Source organism: Podarcis filfolensis, assembly GCF_964270895.1.
Source record: "Podarcis filfolensis genome assembly, chromosome: 3".
Classification (NCBI taxonomy): domain Eukaryota; kingdom Metazoa; phylum Chordata; class Lepidosauria; order Squamata; family Lacertidae; genus Podarcis; species Podarcis filfolensis.
In genome coordinates this window covers 88,910,776-88,927,757 of record NC_139606.1, presented here as the reverse complement: position 1 = coordinate 88,927,757, position 16,982 = coordinate 88,910,776, and the positions used below count along the sequence as shown (strand labels likewise).

Here is a 16,982-nt window from a genome sequence, read left to right as displayed (position 1 = left end):
TATAAATATCTAAGCCTAGTTCCCCTCAATATCCATAGAGCACACAAAAATCAAAGTCTTTCACCTTTCCTCAACACTCATTTATTCAGTTCCTTTTTTACAGTGCTGTTTTCGCAGGCTCCATTCAGCTGTGATCTGTCCCACTGAAAGTAATGGACACTGCACAGCATTGCTGAGCTGTGTCTAGAATGACTAGCTCAAAATCTTGCCAAGTCAGCCCCAGAGCCTGGGTCTTGGGAAACAAGTCCACAAACAAAGGAAACTTAACACAGCAGTAAAACCACACAACAGGTAGGCAAGGTTATGCCCATATTTCACTGAGAAAGATCATAGAATTTTGGCATTGGAAAGGATCCTAAGGACCACCTAGTGCAACCCCTTGCAATCACACTAGGAAGTTCTGAGAACCGAGCAGGAATATTGAAAATAATAATAAAATGCCTTTTAAAATGTCATTTTGTGTTTGTTTCAAAAAGGAGGGGTTACAGACTTTAAAGAAAAACAAGGCGAAATGGGAGGGAAAGAGAGAAATGGAAAAAACTCCTGCCTTGAGGCCTTCCCATTTCACTCTCACCATCCCCAAGTAGCTACAGTTGCTGCAATTTGCACAGGTAATATGAAGCAATGAAATCAGGTACTTGTCAAATTCTTACCGGGGAGAGAATGATTCATTTTACTTGATGAAACATCTGTGAGGGAGTCTAGCGATCCCACTAGCCTGCAAATGAAATAATATGTTTAACACTTCTCTCTCTCAAGGCGGTGAAGAAGAAGAAAAAGAACAGTCCAATGCCTATTTAGTATTGTTTCTCCCTTTGTTCCATTCCCTGCTCTGGAAATTTAGAACGCACTGCCAAAGTCTCCTTCCATTTCTTCTGCTACGATGTGCCACTCTTCTATGCTTCTCCCCATCAGCTTCCAGCTCATTTTCTTTCCACTTCACAATCTCCAGGACACTCCCCACACACCACCTGCTGTAATTCAACTTCCTATTTCCTCTGGCCTGTGTGCTCTCATCTAATCTCCTTTGCATGTATGTTGTTTTGCCTCCCAAAGACAGATTGCTCCCCTCAACTAATCTAGTCAAATAACAGAGATGATCTATAATTTGGTAGCAGACCTGTGCTGGCACTCCTCTGGGTTTCCCTCCACATGGATGGAAGTAGCCTGGGTCAAACTGTGAAGCCAAACCCGTTTTGTCCCGCTGTCATGAACTCTGCACTTACCTCTGCACTCTCGATGGTGGTGCAAAGACACCGTATCTGGGGAGGCAGCTGAAGTACTGCATTCCTGCAACTGAACCATCATTCTTGCCATGAGGTTTGTCCAGTTCTATTCCACACCAAACCCCTGCAAAACCAGATGTTTTAAGAGAGTCACGGGTAGGGCAAAGATGCACTCTTTTCAGTTTTGCTGTTGCTCACTACAGCTATCTACCTGTATGCCACAGAAGCATTCTGCTCTTGGCAAATTTAAATCTACAATTAGCAAATAAGGAGTAGGAATTGAGAGCAGAGAAAAAAGAACCCCTCTTAAATAGATCAGCTTGAAGAAGCTATCAAGATAAATAAGCATTCTCTCCAAATGTTGCTTCAACTTTTGAAGTAGCACTTAATCTCATTCCTCTGTATAAAGATTTTAGAAAGGCAAGGAAAGTGGGGGAGGAGAGGCTTCTAAAGTGTTGTGCATCCAAGGCATTAGCAAAAAGGCTAATAAGAAAATGTAAAAATGGATTGATAATGGATGAAAATATATAGTTATAATATGTTAAGATATAGAGTTAAGATAAATGAAAGAGGGTAAGGATTTGCTGAACTGACTACGTGAACGGGAATACAAAAAAGGGAGGTGTGAGGAGGTCAAGGAAACAAGCAAACGAACTTAAAGATATCAGAGAAATGGAGTTGTTTGTAACTTTTTCTACTTATTTGTTTTTTGTATTTTGTATTTTTTTTTTCTTTCTATGTATTTTTGTATTTCTTGTATTTCTCCTTTTTTTCTTTTTCTTGTTCTCTTTTTTACTCTGTAAATTTCTGTTTTTTTGTAAAACCCTAATAAATATTTTATTAAAAAAAAAAAGTGTTGTGCATCCAAGTAAGGTAAAGGTAAAGGGACCCCTGACCATTAGGTCCAGTCTCAGATGACTCTGGGGTTACGGCGCTCATCTCGCTTTATTGGCCGAGGAAGCCGGCGTACAGCTTCCAGGTCATGTGGCCAGCATGACTAAGCCGCTTCTGGCGAACCAGAGCAGCGCACGGAAACGCCGTTTACCTTCCTGCTGGAGCGGTACCTATTTATCTACTTGCACTTTGACGTGCTTTTGAACTGCTAGGTTGGCAGGAGCAGGGACCGAGCAACGGGAGCTCACCCCGTCGCGGGGATTTGAACCACCGACCTTCTGATCAGCAAGTCCTAGGCTCTGTGGTTTAACCCACAGCACCACCCACGTCCCGTGCATCCAAGTAAGACAGTGCAATAAAGCTTTCAGAACTGTGGGTCTCTAAATGTACACGGTCAAGGCTGCCTTCTTCGTCCTGATCCAAAAGTGTGCAAGCAATACTTTGAACTGCTGCTGCTTTCACTCACTTGTCTTCCAAGATATAAGAACCTTCTAGTGTGCACTGCAAGAAGCAAATAAATTGTTTGATGGAGCTTTCTTGAAAAGTTATTTCCTCACAGGGCACCGAGAAAGTCATCAGACAGCAACACTTTCATTTAAACACTACAGTATGTGTTGCATTTGCTAATTCTGAAGAAAGTTCCATAATGCCCTATTTCTCATGCTATCCAACTCCATTAAGACTCAACATTAAAATTCAAGTCATTTGGCGCTTAGGGTGCAGTTTTTAAGGGCAATGCTAATTACAAGCTGAAGCAGCCAGAACTCCATCATGCATTTAAAAGGCTCGGCTGGGGAAGAGTTGTTTTCTTCCTGCCTTCAAAAGAAATAGCGACAGATTCTCTGCCAGTTTATCAGCAGCAACACTTATGCAACTAAATATGCCTTGGCTCACTACTGAAAGCTGTCATCTGAAGTAAGATGCTACAGGGAGGAGTTTTTCTGCAAAAGAGCAAGCTTTCCCTGAGGTCAAAACACACATCAGAGGTTTTCTGAGATAGATTCCTCCCTCCCCAGCCACCCATACCATTTATTTTAACAGAATAAGCACCATACGTAGTAAAGGTAAGTCTCACACACCAAAATAAGCACTATACCTATAATCCCAGTGTCAAATAGTGGTGCTATTTGGATAATTGTTTTCAGTTCTGAATAAACTATAAATGCCACCACCACCACCGCCCCCCCGAATCCAAGCAAGTTCAGGGTGATAACTGGGGTATGTGTGTGTGCAGTGCAGTGTGCAGAGGCAAAGTTTAATAGTCCCTAAATGCCCTGTGGACAAGTAAAATGTGTTCTGTTTTTAGAGTCGCATACAATAGTTAATGAGCTTTGCACCATCTGTTGACTGGTAGTTCAGCTTGGAAATATCCAAAACAGGAAGTGCAGATCACTTATGCTTCCTGCTCCTTGCATACTAAAGTACAGTTTTGAAATTACTCAGATTATTTATCTGCAAGCACTATACACTTGACTGAGCGGGCTGAACAAATGCCGTTAAATTTGTGTATGTAGTTATCAGAGGTCAGACTTCTTCAGCAAAAAATGAAATCTTTGGTTTTATGCTGGCTGATATTTTTATGATGCCAACACAACTGATTTTGAAAGGACACATAGCTCAGCAATGCTTTGCATGCAGATGGTTCCAGGTTCAAATTCCAACTTCATTTCTGGCATCTCTGTTTACAAGAATCTGCTTTAAGATTTTATTTTACATGGATTGTTCACTTTATTTGTTTTGAACTGGTATTTTATAGTATTTAACTAACATTTTACATTGTTTCTTACTGGAAGCTATAATGTGAATTCTTCTGAAAAATAAGGCCCAGGAAGCAAATTAAATGCTTTATTTTCTCTGACAAAAGTCTTAGCTTCAGTCACAGATCTAAAATACACTAGGCAATCCTAGATTTGCCCTAAATGTTCACACAGAAAGCTTACCTGGTGCAAACTTAGTTGTCCCATAAAATCTAACTATTCCAGTTCTCTGTCCTACCACCAGTACTCTGTCTCCAATCTGAATCTCCCCTTCATCAAAAGGATTTCTTCTTGAAGATGGAAAAGTGTTGTTTCTTCCTGTTCAACCAGATTTAAGGAAATGGAGAAGATATTTGAATAATGTAAGAGAAAAGGACCATTAATATTTATTCGTATATTGAACCAATATAGTCGGTGCCTCAAATAAAACTAAAGAAGATCTCAGCAGCAAGTCCAGAGAGCTAATCAAATATGCCTATGCAGTCTCCAGGCTAAGTTAAAATACACAAATTATATGGAATCAAGATGAGCATACCCAAAAAGTTTTAGAAACTAAGAACTAGGAGCAAAATTGTAGCAGGCTATGGGAATCAGATCTCTGCTCCCATTTGCAATGGGAAATTTATTTCCTTCTTTCACTTGTGGGGTTAATTCATGAAGCCACAAAAAGCTAGCATCTTGGAAAAAGGGAGTTTCTAAATTAATTTTAGTATAATACAGGGGAAGACTGAATAATAATTTAGAAAGCTACATGGAGTACTCACGGCCAAGTATAGACATTACTTCAAATCAAGAAGATGATGCATTTTTTTTCTCCTGCAGGGTGAGTTCAGCTTCCCACTGCAAATGACAGATGCACTTGCTTTGGATTTTTAATTAATAGACAGCCAAACATACGCAGGTTTACTTAGAAATAAGTCCCACTGAATTAAATGGGGCTTACTCTCAAGTGTGCATTTTTCACTCACACTCAATGGTTGAGCTGGGCTGTCTACCTTTCTAACCAACTGTTTAAAATGCCACATATATGGGTATTGAAAAGTTCATTCAGCACTTTCTATTATAGAAAACCAAGCCAGTGTTTCTAAAAGTTGAAAAAGTATTCCAGGGATAGTTGTGAGAGGCAGTTCTTACTGACACAAATGCTAGCCAATCAGTGCTGTGTACAGCTGGTTTCTTCTGACAAGTGGTAGAGGTGGCTTCCCCTAGGTTGAATGCTAGAGAGAGGTCTATATCTGACTTAAACACTGCAGGTCCACTTCCACAGAAGCTTCACTTCTCATTTTTAGGCATGTCTATACACACACCTTAAGAACTGTATGAAAGGTTAGCCTGCTCAAATAAGTACTATAGAAAGTCACATCATAGTAGTTTTATGAGTGGCAAGTATCTGAGTATCCTAGAACTATGAAATCACATACAGGTAGGAACACGGCCTCTCCTACCACCATGTGATGATGCATGAACAGGAAAGGCAGTTTCCACATTAGGAAGATCTGGCCACAACAGGACCTGTTCATGCTGTTCACAAGGTGGCACTTACCAAAATGGTTAATTCAGCCTTGTAATCCCACCCATATTCCAACTACAAAAAACTCATCTAGAAGTCTGCAGATGACTTGTTTTTATTTTAATAGCTGCAGAAAGAAAAGCCCAGATTTACACTTAAAGGAAATGGACCTCTTAGTGCCACCACTGTCTTCACATTACTATTTAAAAAGCACCTGCAGAGAAAGCATACCTTTCGTTGCAGCAGAATGGCTTTTCAAGTCTTCCTTCTTATTTTTCCTTGCGGTAGTCCACTTCTTTGAGCAATTCTGCTTGCTGTCTAAAGATGTAGTGGAAGAGGAAGAGCTGTTGGATCCAAGGGAAGTTGCTTTTTCTAAAAAAAGAAGAAGAAGAAACCAAAGAATTATTCAGACACACAAAATAAAGAAAAAGATGCATTCAAGACAGGAGATGTCAAAGATGTCATTCCCCCAAGTAAGAGAAGAAAAGAAACCATCTGCATAAAGCTAACTTTTCATGATGGACACCACTTAACAGTCTTTCAAACCCACTTTAATATTGTGTAATACTTGTAAGCAGGGAGCATAATTGTAAAAATAATGCCGCCTCAAGTAATAAAAGACATCAGCCTTTTGCTTTTGATAGCCAATCTATTAAATCTTTGATGAGAAACAGGGAGTGTGACATTTTGCGGGTGAATTATGAAGTGCGTGGATTAGTGCCTACTGCATGCTATTATGCACCGTATTAATATTAAAATCCAGTCTATAAAATAAGATTGGGAGGTAAATCACTTTCATTTCAATTTGTGAAATCTTGATGTTCAAGCTGCCTAAAGAGATTTATCTCTAGCTTTTCTCTTCATATAGCTTCCTCTCCTGCCCTATTCTAAGTTAAGATCTTGACCCTTGGTGTATCTCAACCATGAAACTGGATATCTTGGCAACAGAGCAGTCCAAATCCCCCTTGTGCCAGGCTGGCAGGCGAGGGAGAGGGCTGGATTGGGCGAAGATATCGCTTTGCTCAGATCTCCCATCTAAGCTGGCCTCCCACCAGCCAGCACAAGCATCACTCCATCAGTGCTGCCCTTCCCCTCCACCCACCAAACCTGCAAGCGGGAGTGCTGCTGGTGCGATGCAAGCAGGTCACAGCCATTGGAATGCCCCAGAAATGGGCTGCTCCAGCCGCACAGAAGGACTGATCCAGTCTGGTCTGAGTCTGACCCCAAGCCTGTCTCACTGCTTATCACACGAAGGCATCTGATCCAATCACTGGACCAGCTCCAGGATGGCGTAGCCCCAAACATCTTTGACTCCACCCATCACATGCTGCAGGGCTGCAGGTGTGACAGTAGAGGTATTGCTCTGCAAAGCCACAGCAGCGGAGGGGAGGAGCCTTTTACCTGTATTGGAAACTGTGAGAGTTGGGGGGGGGGGCAGCTGCATGTACTAAGCTTTAGCATGGACCTGTATCGTTGCGGGATGACATTACAAAGAGCTCCTAAATTGCTACAGCATCTTACAATGTGTAACCTTACTGTGTCCATGGCTATCATATTAAAAAAAAGCCCTTGAATTTTGCAAGGCCTATAAGCAGTGCAACTTGCAAAGAAGGATTGCACATCTTCATTATAAAAAATCCCCTTACGGCCAATAACAATGAGACTCCCATGTTAAGGAATGCAACTGATTAAAGTGGCAATGCGGTCTGTGGGACGCAGCATCTAGAGATGTGACCTGGAAGGGTGGCCAGCAGAGAGGGACTAAGCATCAAAGGAGTTGAGCTTTTCCACCTAGTTCTGCTCTATTCCATTCCCTACACCCCATACATGCACCACATTCCTCCTTGTTAGGGTTGATCCACATTTACTTTTTGCCCCACTCTTTCCAGGCAAACCAGGCTCCCCACCCCTGCCAGAGCTTTCTCTGTGAAAACTCACTCTCCAAAGCTGGATCAGAGCAAATGTCAATTCGGGGTTTTGCACAGATTGACGTTTGCGCTGATTTTGGGGTTTATTTTGTTAAAGCTCCAGAGGTAGGGGGGCACTCGGACATGGAAGTTTAAATTACAGGCCGTGCCTAGAAAGAGTGGAGGAAAGGTAAGTGTGGATAAGACCTTAGTGAAGTGATCACAGGGCTTTATGGAGCCAGAATACAGGCACAAAATAGTTTTAAGTGGCATAGTTCTACGGTTCTCTTTGGGAGACTGTTATGGGATTTCTCTTAAGTCACGCCAAGTACAGAAGCCAAAAATATCTAAAGAACGCATACCTTCTTTACCAGGTGGAGTTTTCATTCCTTCTTTGCTGCCCAAAAATGTGGAATCTGGGGTGCTGTCTTTTTTCAATGCAGATAAGCCTGTGAGCCAAACCAAATCAATGAAACCATCGTAGTCTAGTAATAATAATTCTACCTTCCAAAGAGCAAACAGGCAGCAGGACAAGATCACCTAAAAACCCAACTACTACTACAAAATTTGTGAGTCATACCAAGAGATTTCCCTCATCCTTTTACACCTATGAGTAAAACAAGAATACCAGCTTATGTCTTAAATGGATGAGAGGATTCCCAAGTTCATTCCCAGTTAAGTGATCTCAGGCATCAGACTTTGAAAAAACCTCTGATGGAAACTCAGAAGGCATTGATTCAAATGGCACTACACCAGAGGGAGAAGAGGCACTTTTCTATGGGAAGAAGTAGTGCCTATTTTTGGCAGTGGGCTATTAGGCTACTAGAAACTATTTTGTGGGCCCGATGTGGACTGTGGGCTCAGCAGCCCTGATTTAAACAATAGCAATCTGAACAAACATGAATATTCAGAACTAAGGTGTCTTTCTTATTTCTTGCCCCTTTTCAGCACAGGATTGAAAAAAGTACTTAATTGCTATTTTTTTTATTTAGTTTTTTTATCACCCATCAATAGGGTTACAGAACTTCTTTAAAATGCTATGCATGTGCAAATATCCCACATGATACCAGGAGCAACATCAACCTATTGGAAAGCATGTGGGGAGACTGGATATTACATACATATGTGGTGGTTTTGCGAATCTCTTTACCCATTTTGGGTTTTGGAATTTAAAGTATTCAGTTTAATATACAAAACAGACCTACAACCCGGTCCTCAACTTGCTTTACTTGGAATAAAGCACCTGTCTACTCCACCAATTCCTCCTAAAGAACTTTTAACATTCCTCCTGACATCAGCATGTATGGAAATAGTCATGTGGGCACACTGCCTTGGGCTTGAACATGGAAGCAAGGTACCTCCAGAGGATGGACAACAGCCCTGGCTGAAAAGCTGACATGCCAGACTCATGAGACCAAAGGATGTGAAAATACCCCAAAACAGCATGACTACTATTTATTCAATCACAAAGGTATTCTAATCACAGATTTCCAATATCACATAAAGTTATGCCCCCAAATTTATTTGTACTAGCACCAACAACTTTTGAAGCACTTATGAATACATTTATCTATAGAAGTATTTTACAATAGAATCAGTTGCTTTCCTAAGAGAATAGCCTATGTCAGAACAGTAGCATCCCTCATAATCTATGCATGGAAAATAGTAATCAGCCTTAGTAATGTTCCATGGGTCTTCTATTCCACATTGATAGACATGCCACTAATATCAGAGAACAAGTCTGCAGCTGATTTTTCTGGCAGAAAACATAAAGGGCAGAACTTTGTTATTTATCAACTAAATGCATATCTATTGGCTTCATCTGGCTGCTGAGCTGCTTTTTGTACTAATTCATGAATGTACTCTATTATTAGATGTTTATCAGACCAGCCTCAATAAGACCAGCATGACAAGCAAGAACAAACATGTTTACATATCAATTTATGAATACTTTTCCGGAAGAAAATCTGACAAAACAGCCATTACTCAGAGAATTTGAATTTTAAAATTTAACCCAATGCCCCAAACCATGTCATTCCTTTTAAAAAGAGTATCAACAGGAAAAAACAGTATTTTTAAAAGCTATGCTTAGTTGCCACATCTATTAGAACAGTCTCTCTCACCAGTGGCTCTACTGAGTCAAGGTTAGGTGGGGAACAGTTTCCCCATCAAGCAAAATAACTACAAAACCCCCACCTCCTGAGGAATGGGCAGGCTTAACTATTAGAGTCCTAGAGCCAAAGTCTTTGTAAGAGGGGACAGGTTTTATGGAAATTTTAAAGGACAGTGTTGAACAGGTGGTGAGAGGTTGAGGAATCCACAATTTAAATGTTAAAAAAAAAAATCTTTTAAAATCTGCACCACTAACAGAATATCAAAACAGAAGAGGGTGTACAGAAACATATGAGAAGGATGGGATCCTAGCTCAGTGAGTGAAGCACATGCAATGCACACCAACTGAGTCCATAGCAACTCCAAGACTCCTACCTGGAACAATGGAAGGCCACTGATCGTGCAGACAGCACTAAGCCACATGTCCAAACATTTGACTTGGTATAAGGCAGCTGTCTATGTTCTATGAGGACATGATCTATAAAGGATTTCGCAGCTCACAACCAAGAGCCAACCACAACAAAAGATGCTGCTGGCACTTCAGGGGAGGAGTCACAATTCCTGCCTTCTCAAATCCGCAGAGGCCAGCGCAGCTGCATCTCCTCCTCATCTGCAAGGCCTGTTTGCTCCAGCAGGTGGGGGGCTAGGGCTGACTCTTCCCTCAGCAAAGGAGCCCAGGTACATCAACGGGCTCGCAGGTTTAACAAAGGTAAGTGTAACTAAATTTCAAGGTGGTTTCCAAAAGTAAAACAAGTACCACAATACATACACTCAAAACAACAACATGTGGAAAAGAGGTTAAAAACCATCTTGGGAAAGCAAGTTTATCCCTGATCTGACCTAAACCTACCAAATATTATACAATTTTTAATTATTTAACCTCTGACACAACACAGCACTTGCCTACAAACAATGGGTTGTGATTTTGGACTGAAAAATAGGTCATCTTCCTAACATGTTTTTTGGCTTTGATGCTACCATGCTTACCTGAATTCACTTTGGACGTTATGTGCGTTACATCAATTTTCTTGGACTTGACAGCGGGAGAAGGTCGCGAGGAAGAAACCTTTGAATTCTTTTTGTGTTCTGAAGCTTTACTTATTTTAGAGAGAGGTGCAAAGATACCTGGCAGAGAAGACACACAAGAGAAATAAAAGCTATTAATTGCAGAGCTCAGCTACTCCTTGATAACCTTATTCAAGTATTTATGACTGTTCAAGTATTTAAATAACGGCCAAGTACCTGACACTTTTGTAGGCAGTCTTAAATGCTGCTTCAAGTATTCTACTTTCCTCTTATGGATAGGAGTTGAAGCACACTAAAATGAATACTTAAGCTTTTGCACCAACAAGCTTGTGACTGAGATGAAAACTGGCCTCACGACTTGTGCCCTAGCCATTTTGCCATCGCTGCCATCTTTCCTAAATATAGCCTTCAATTATCTTCCTTAATAAATAGGACTATCACAGCTAACAGAGGGATAGAGTATACTGGTTACATTATCACTAGTAACATCCACAGCAAACATCCATCTACATTACTATTTCTATGGCAAGCAAAGAAGGGGACACTACTGATAACTAAGAACTTAGCAAAACTATTGTTGAAAATTGTTGACAAGAACCATGCATTTTATTTTAAGCCCAAAAGTCCAACTTCCAATCAGAGAAACATCCAACAAGTGGGAAAAATTGCTTAACATGATACATATGTGCCCAAGTAAAAAGGCATTCCATTAAAGCATCTGCAAGGCAATGCATCTCAAATAAAAAAAAAGTTATACCATGTTTTGGTGCACACTTGAAGTACTGTACTTTGCCAACACTTCCATTGTTTTTTCCTTCAGGTTCATCCAATTCTATGCCAGCCCACTGTCCACTGGCAAACTCTGTTGTGCCACAAAATCTTAATGTGCCAACCTAAGAGGGGAGGGAGTAAAAAAGTATGCATCAACCTTTGTAATGGGTTATTTTAAAAAGAAAAAAGGAGCAGCAGTGTGAAGACTGAATACAGGTATCTGGGGGAGGGGAAGAGTTCAAGTGCAGTATTTTTTTTTGTCATGGATCTGTCCCACCCTAACACAAGCACTCTTCTAAGAGACAACCCTTCAGATATTTGAACACAGCAAAGACTTGTCTGCTGCTATTCCAACGGGCTTGCACCACAGGGGGGTAGGTTTTTGGTTTAACATTTGTAAGAACAGCTCAACAGTGGAACCAGTTATCAAGAGGATGGTGGACTCTCTGTCACAGAAGGACTTCAAGCACAGGCTAGGCAGCAATTTATTGGGGATACACCTATACTGAGCAGGTCACAGACCAAATGGCCTTTAAGACCCCTTGAACTCTGATTCTATGTAGAGATGGATGCTTACAATGTTTTAACATCCAGAGTCTAAGATGTAGAGATACCCAGCTTCCCAAATGTAGTCCTTGCTCATTCAAACTTCCTGCTAAATTAAGCATACTTGTAAAGAATGTAATACACAAACCAGAGATTTCTGAACATTTATTAGTTATTTTACAAAAATTGCATCAACTATAAAAAGCCCACTTACAAATGATCAGAAATGTAACACTCTTAATTAGTAAAAAGCTAAAGATTTATTTTCCTCCAAGAAAAACTAACTGTGCTACTCTGAAAGTAGTTAACTTATTGAGAGGCTAAGAATTAATCTCTTTTACTCATTTGTTGGAAATATGAACCGGAGCAGTTATACGACACAGGTATTTTCCAACAAATCACAAGTGCCTCAAGAGCAAAATCACACAGGACATTCCACTCCATTTTTTATATTAAAAGGTAATAAACCAATTGCACTTGTAACTTGCAGATTCCCATATTCCAGTATTAGTCATTTAAATGAATTTCAGGAAGTTTCTGCTAGCAAGGGTAGATCCATATAGTCTGTAAAATTGTTCTTGAAATGCAACGGGTTCTTCAGTTTTACATAAGCAACAATGTGGGAAAACAACTTTTTGAAAGCCCCAGTAAGTCACTCCGACAGAGTGTTGTGTTGATTGGTTTTAGGACACAGAACAGCTGCATCTCCCTTGTGTAGGCAAGGCTTATGACTTTTATATGTGGGTGTGATCCGCTGACCTATCCACGGGATGCAGAGTTATGAATGCCCTTTAAAAACTAATCTCCATTGGCTCATTACAGCAAATGGCTGAGAAACTTTTCCAGAATCAAATGTAGACTTCACTAACCAGTGTTGATTTTTCCTCCTGCATCATGTGTGGAGAAGATTCACAGTGGAAACAAAGCTTTATGTACAGCTTTCATTTCCTGTTTGCTTAGACAGCTGTGGAAATGACTTTATACGTTATTACATTTCAGAGCAGAAGCAGGGTTTGTCATCATCTAAAAATCCCACTTGCACAGAATTACTGTGAATCTTACTGGCACTGAAGCAAATGTGTTATATATACATATAACCCATATATATATATATATATATATATATATATATATATATATATCTGAATTACAACAGAATCAACTGTGAAGAGCAATAACTGTGGGCCAAGATATAATCAGGACAATATACCCGACAAGCTGAATAAGGCCCGAGTTAAAACCTGCAGAACCCTTTGCTACTGAACCTTTTTGCAAGGGTGAAAAGCTTAGGAAGCTTCCCCCTATAGATACATACCATGCCAGTACTGCTATCTACAGTAGGCCCTTCCTCATACCCATCATACTGCTTCCCTTCTGCAGCTTGTTTTTCAACATACCTTCTGTCCTGCAATGACAACCCGATCTCCAAGCTTCAGGCCAAGGGATCCAAGCATATCTTTGCCAGTGACATTATCATAGTTTGGAAGCAGGGCCTTGGAAATGTCACAAGACAGAGGCACTGCATCTAAGAGCATCTGCTTAATTTCTTTAGCACTGGCTGCTGCATCTGCCATCTCTAGTGGCATGTCCACCGGGTCAGGAACCACATCTGCTGGAGTCTGTCCCTTGTCATTCTGTAGAATAAAACACGTAGTAGTAAGGGAGTGGATTTAGGTGCTTAAGGGAATGTTAATGTGAACATTTTCTTATTTTATTAGGTATTTTATAGGTATAATATAGGTATAATTTTATACCTAATATAGGTATAAAATACTGCAGGTAACATCCAGTTGTGTCTGTTCACAGAAGAACGGACTTCCACTTGCAAAGGATTTCTCCTTCCTTTCTCCTCTGCAGCTTCCAAATCTGCTGCAGATGTTTGGGCTACTCTCTAGAAGAGATTTGCAGAGCACATGGGGGAGCGCCCAGGTGCGGGGAGAGGAATTCCCATTTCTTCCACTTGCATAATTCAATGCCAGATATCAACCAAAATTTATGTAATGTGTTTGATATATTTATTACTAGCTTTGATGTGTCTATATATTGATTAACTGTTTTTCTGACATATAATAATTATTATTTATTAAATTTCTATACCACCCTTTTTCTGGGAATCACAGGGGCAGCTTACAATATAAGCTACTTGGAGCATTAACTGGAAAAGCAGAATATGAACAAGTTTGATTATGATAATGAGATACAGGATGAACAGGATTCAAAAACAGAGCTGTGACATTGATAATTGGGTATTAAATAACCCGCGGTCAGGAGTTAAATTGTTTTCTAGCTAAACGTCTAAAGCACAGGAAACTTAAAAATACAAGGCAATTGGTCATGCAGCTCAGAAAAAGTCAATGCTGGCATCTTGGAATCTGAATTCTTCCTGAAGACTAATATATGTTCAAGCCTAAAATGGAGTGAGAGATAAGCGTATTTGTCCCCCCCCCCCCCCGATGCAAAAAAATTAAAAGCAGTTTTCATTTGTCAATATCTAACTAGAGAAAAACACATTTTGACAATCTCCCTGTAAGAGGGAGTTAAATATAGACAGATGAACCAAAATTGGTTGCAAATCAAAACCTCACCCTAAAGGCCGGGTTGGCTCCATGTTCCAATAAACGCTTTACAGCTCCTGTACACAAGTTGAAGGCAGCAATATGCAAGGCTGTTCCAAAATCAAAGTCACTGCAGGTGGCATCCACATCTATCATTAAGAACCAGATAGATATGAGGATTGAGAAACATTTGTCCATTTTGAACATTCTAGATTGGTACCATGTTTTGTTTTCATTCAAAATCTGAATTCCAATGATAAATACAATTATTAGTCTTAATGTTATATTTTAAATTTATGATATAGTCAATGCTACAGTAGTAGTAACTGCATAATTTATATCCCATGTTTCTTCTGTGTTAGAAGTCAAGGAGTACACATAGGATTCATTCATTCTCCCATTCAGGCACTAACCAGTCCCAGAGTAGCAGTGCTTATAGCCAAATTGGATGCAACAATTTGATGCATGAAGGCAATTGGCATGTGCTTTAAAATACAAAATAGCAGCCACAGGGACTTAAAGCAGCATCAGAGCTGCAGGGTGCTTGTGGGGGGTGGGGAGAGTTTAACCCTTTCTCCCCTACCTTGGTTCCAAGCAGGGTAAAAAACCCAAGTGGCTATTTGCATTAGGAGGAAAGTGCAGAAGCAGCTTTGAGGAAAGGGACTTTCATTGGGACTATGGCAGGGCAAAGAGTTAAACTTTCCCTCCCCACCCTTGTTACCTCAGTGCTATTCAGGCTCTGCTACAGCTGCTATTTACACATATGTATGCCTGTACGCAATTAGAGTTACATCTAGTTTGGCCCTTCCCAGCTATGTCATGTGCTTCAACTATCTCAATAGTTTAATGCACAAGTGAATGCACACCTGTACCAACACAAATAACAAGATTTTATTTTAAAAAAGACACACTTGACAATATTTAAATTAAGTGCTTTGAAAATCAAAACAGCATTTTTTGGTTAGAGAAAAGTATAAACCAACCCAGACCCTTTCTTAAGGACAGTTCCGCTGGACCTGAAAGCAAGCTACAAAACAGGATAGGAGTGTGCAGGTGTCTGGGCAGAAACTGATGAATTGTTTTACCACATACTGAGGTACCAATTTTCCAGTGAGGGTGAGCGGTTTGTTTTGCTTCCAGTACTGGCCAGCTTCCAGATGCTTCTATATAGGGAAATGTTAGCCTACATTGAAAGAACAGAGCCCTTGGACATCTGGTGAAACAACCCAAGGATTGACATATCCAAATGTCAATTCCCACATCTACAACTTGCATTCCAAATTGGATGCAATTATGAAAGCAAATTTAAAAAAAAAAATCAAGGTGCCTGTTAAGATATGACAAGCGAACACTATTTGTACTTTTCGGAAACAATTGAAGACATTTTATATTAACAAGCTTTTCCAGCTGGATGAGAAGGTTTCTGTCTTAGGAATTAAAAACAATAGAAAATAAACACCTATTTATTACCAGCTATTTTCTGTTACATTTTTTAAAACTGTTTTTTGGCTGTTTTTGTTATATGTTTGCAAATCACCTTGACACACATGTAAATTAATAAACAAAATAAGGCATCCAGAGTCCCCCAAGAAGATTTATCGAATATGATGATTCCATGTAGCTGACAGTTGCAAATCCCTGCCTGTCAGCAGCAACGCAACTTGACAACTGCACTCCAATGGATTAATTAGCAGAGAGAGATGTTGCTCCACAAACTGCATTCCATTTGTAGATCAAACCCCTGAAAATTTTGGAATACATGCCATGAGCCAAATCAAATCAGCTGTTGCAACATTGTCCCAATCTCAGTTTCCTTAACTGAGAGTTTCAGTCTTCTGGGAGTCAACCAAGTAAAGTTCCCTTTCAGGGTTATGTAAACCCTTCACTTTCCTGAAGTAGATTACAACGGGCGTGTAATATCCAACAAGCTGCAGACAAGTTTGCCTAGCACCAAAGAGAACAGAACATGTTGCTGCAGATCCTAATGGCTAGGAGTATCATATAACATTCGACTGCCAATCTGAACAGAAGCTGTTTGTCCATCTTTTTGGCAATCACCCTGATTATCTCTGTATGCATAAAGATGTTTCAGGGGAAAGGGAAAAAAGATCCTAGCAACAAGGTTAGAATGTCCAGCAGTGAAGTTTCATGTGCAGTATTCCCGAATTATGTGAATGCCATCTCATGGTTGACTCATGCTATCAGCCTCTCACTGTCCAGCTCATCTGTTTCCAGAGGGGGAAAGAATTTCTGATCGTCCATTGAGGGAGGGACAGAAAGCCTCTCGAGTCCTCATCACACCCCTGCCCAGCAAACTGGTGAAATGCGCTATGAGAAGCTAACTACATAAATCACTGCACCCTGCAGATAAGCAGGCAAACAGCTGCCGTCCCTGGATCAGGCTCAGCGTGGGTGGAGAAATCTCTCTGGGAACTTGTTTTGAAACAGAAACATGCCTTTCACCTGTCACGCTGAAATCAAAACGAGGGTAAGGAACAGGGAAGAAATGATTCTGCCCTGTCAAAATGGTCACAAGAATGTGAGAAGAGCCTGTTGGATCAGGACAATGGGCCATCTAGTCCAGCATCCTGTTCTCACAGTGGCCAACCAGATGCCTGTGGGAAACCCGTAAGCAGGATACAAGCCCAAGAACACTAAATATCTTTCTGTGTTTTCCA

The 16,982-nt window shown here is 40.4% G+C and overlaps 1 protein-coding gene and 1 long non-coding RNA gene across 7 annotated transcripts in view; one reads left to right on the top strand and one right to left on the bottom strand.

The window, feature by feature from the left end:
- The window catches only part of CLIP4 (CAP-Gly domain containing linker protein family member 4), a 38,572-nt gene that overhangs the window by 3,781 nt on the left and 17,809 nt on the right, over positions 1-16,982 (bottom strand). For all 6 annotated transcript variants that reach the window (XR_014545732.1, XM_083604526.1, XM_083604527.1 and 3 more), the window contains exons 6-14: positions 14,335-14,453; positions 13,147-13,383; positions 11,190-11,325; positions 10,394-10,531; positions 7,657-7,743; positions 5,619-5,759; positions 4,061-4,195; positions 1,227-1,350; positions 654-718 (exon numbers count right to left, since the gene is read on the bottom strand). Coding sequence is in view for 5 of the 6 variants with exons in the window: in XM_083604526.1 (XP_083460652.1) it covers positions 654-718; positions 1,227-1,350; positions 4,061-4,195; positions 5,619-5,759; positions 7,657-7,743; positions 10,394-10,531; positions 11,190-11,325; positions 13,147-13,383; positions 14,335-14,453 (1,182 nt within the window). In the remaining variant the exon portion in view is untranslated. The remainder of the gene's footprint in view (positions 1-653; positions 719-1,226; positions 1,351-4,060; positions 4,196-5,618; positions 5,760-7,656; positions 7,744-10,393; positions 10,532-11,189; positions 11,326-13,146; positions 13,384-14,334; positions 14,454-16,982) is intronic.
- Positions 1,357-2,971, top strand: LOC310758432. The gene is made up of 2 exons (XR_014545777.1): positions 1,357-1,694; positions 2,096-2,971. It is a non-coding gene; the product is annotated as an uncharacterized lncRNA (long non-coding RNA).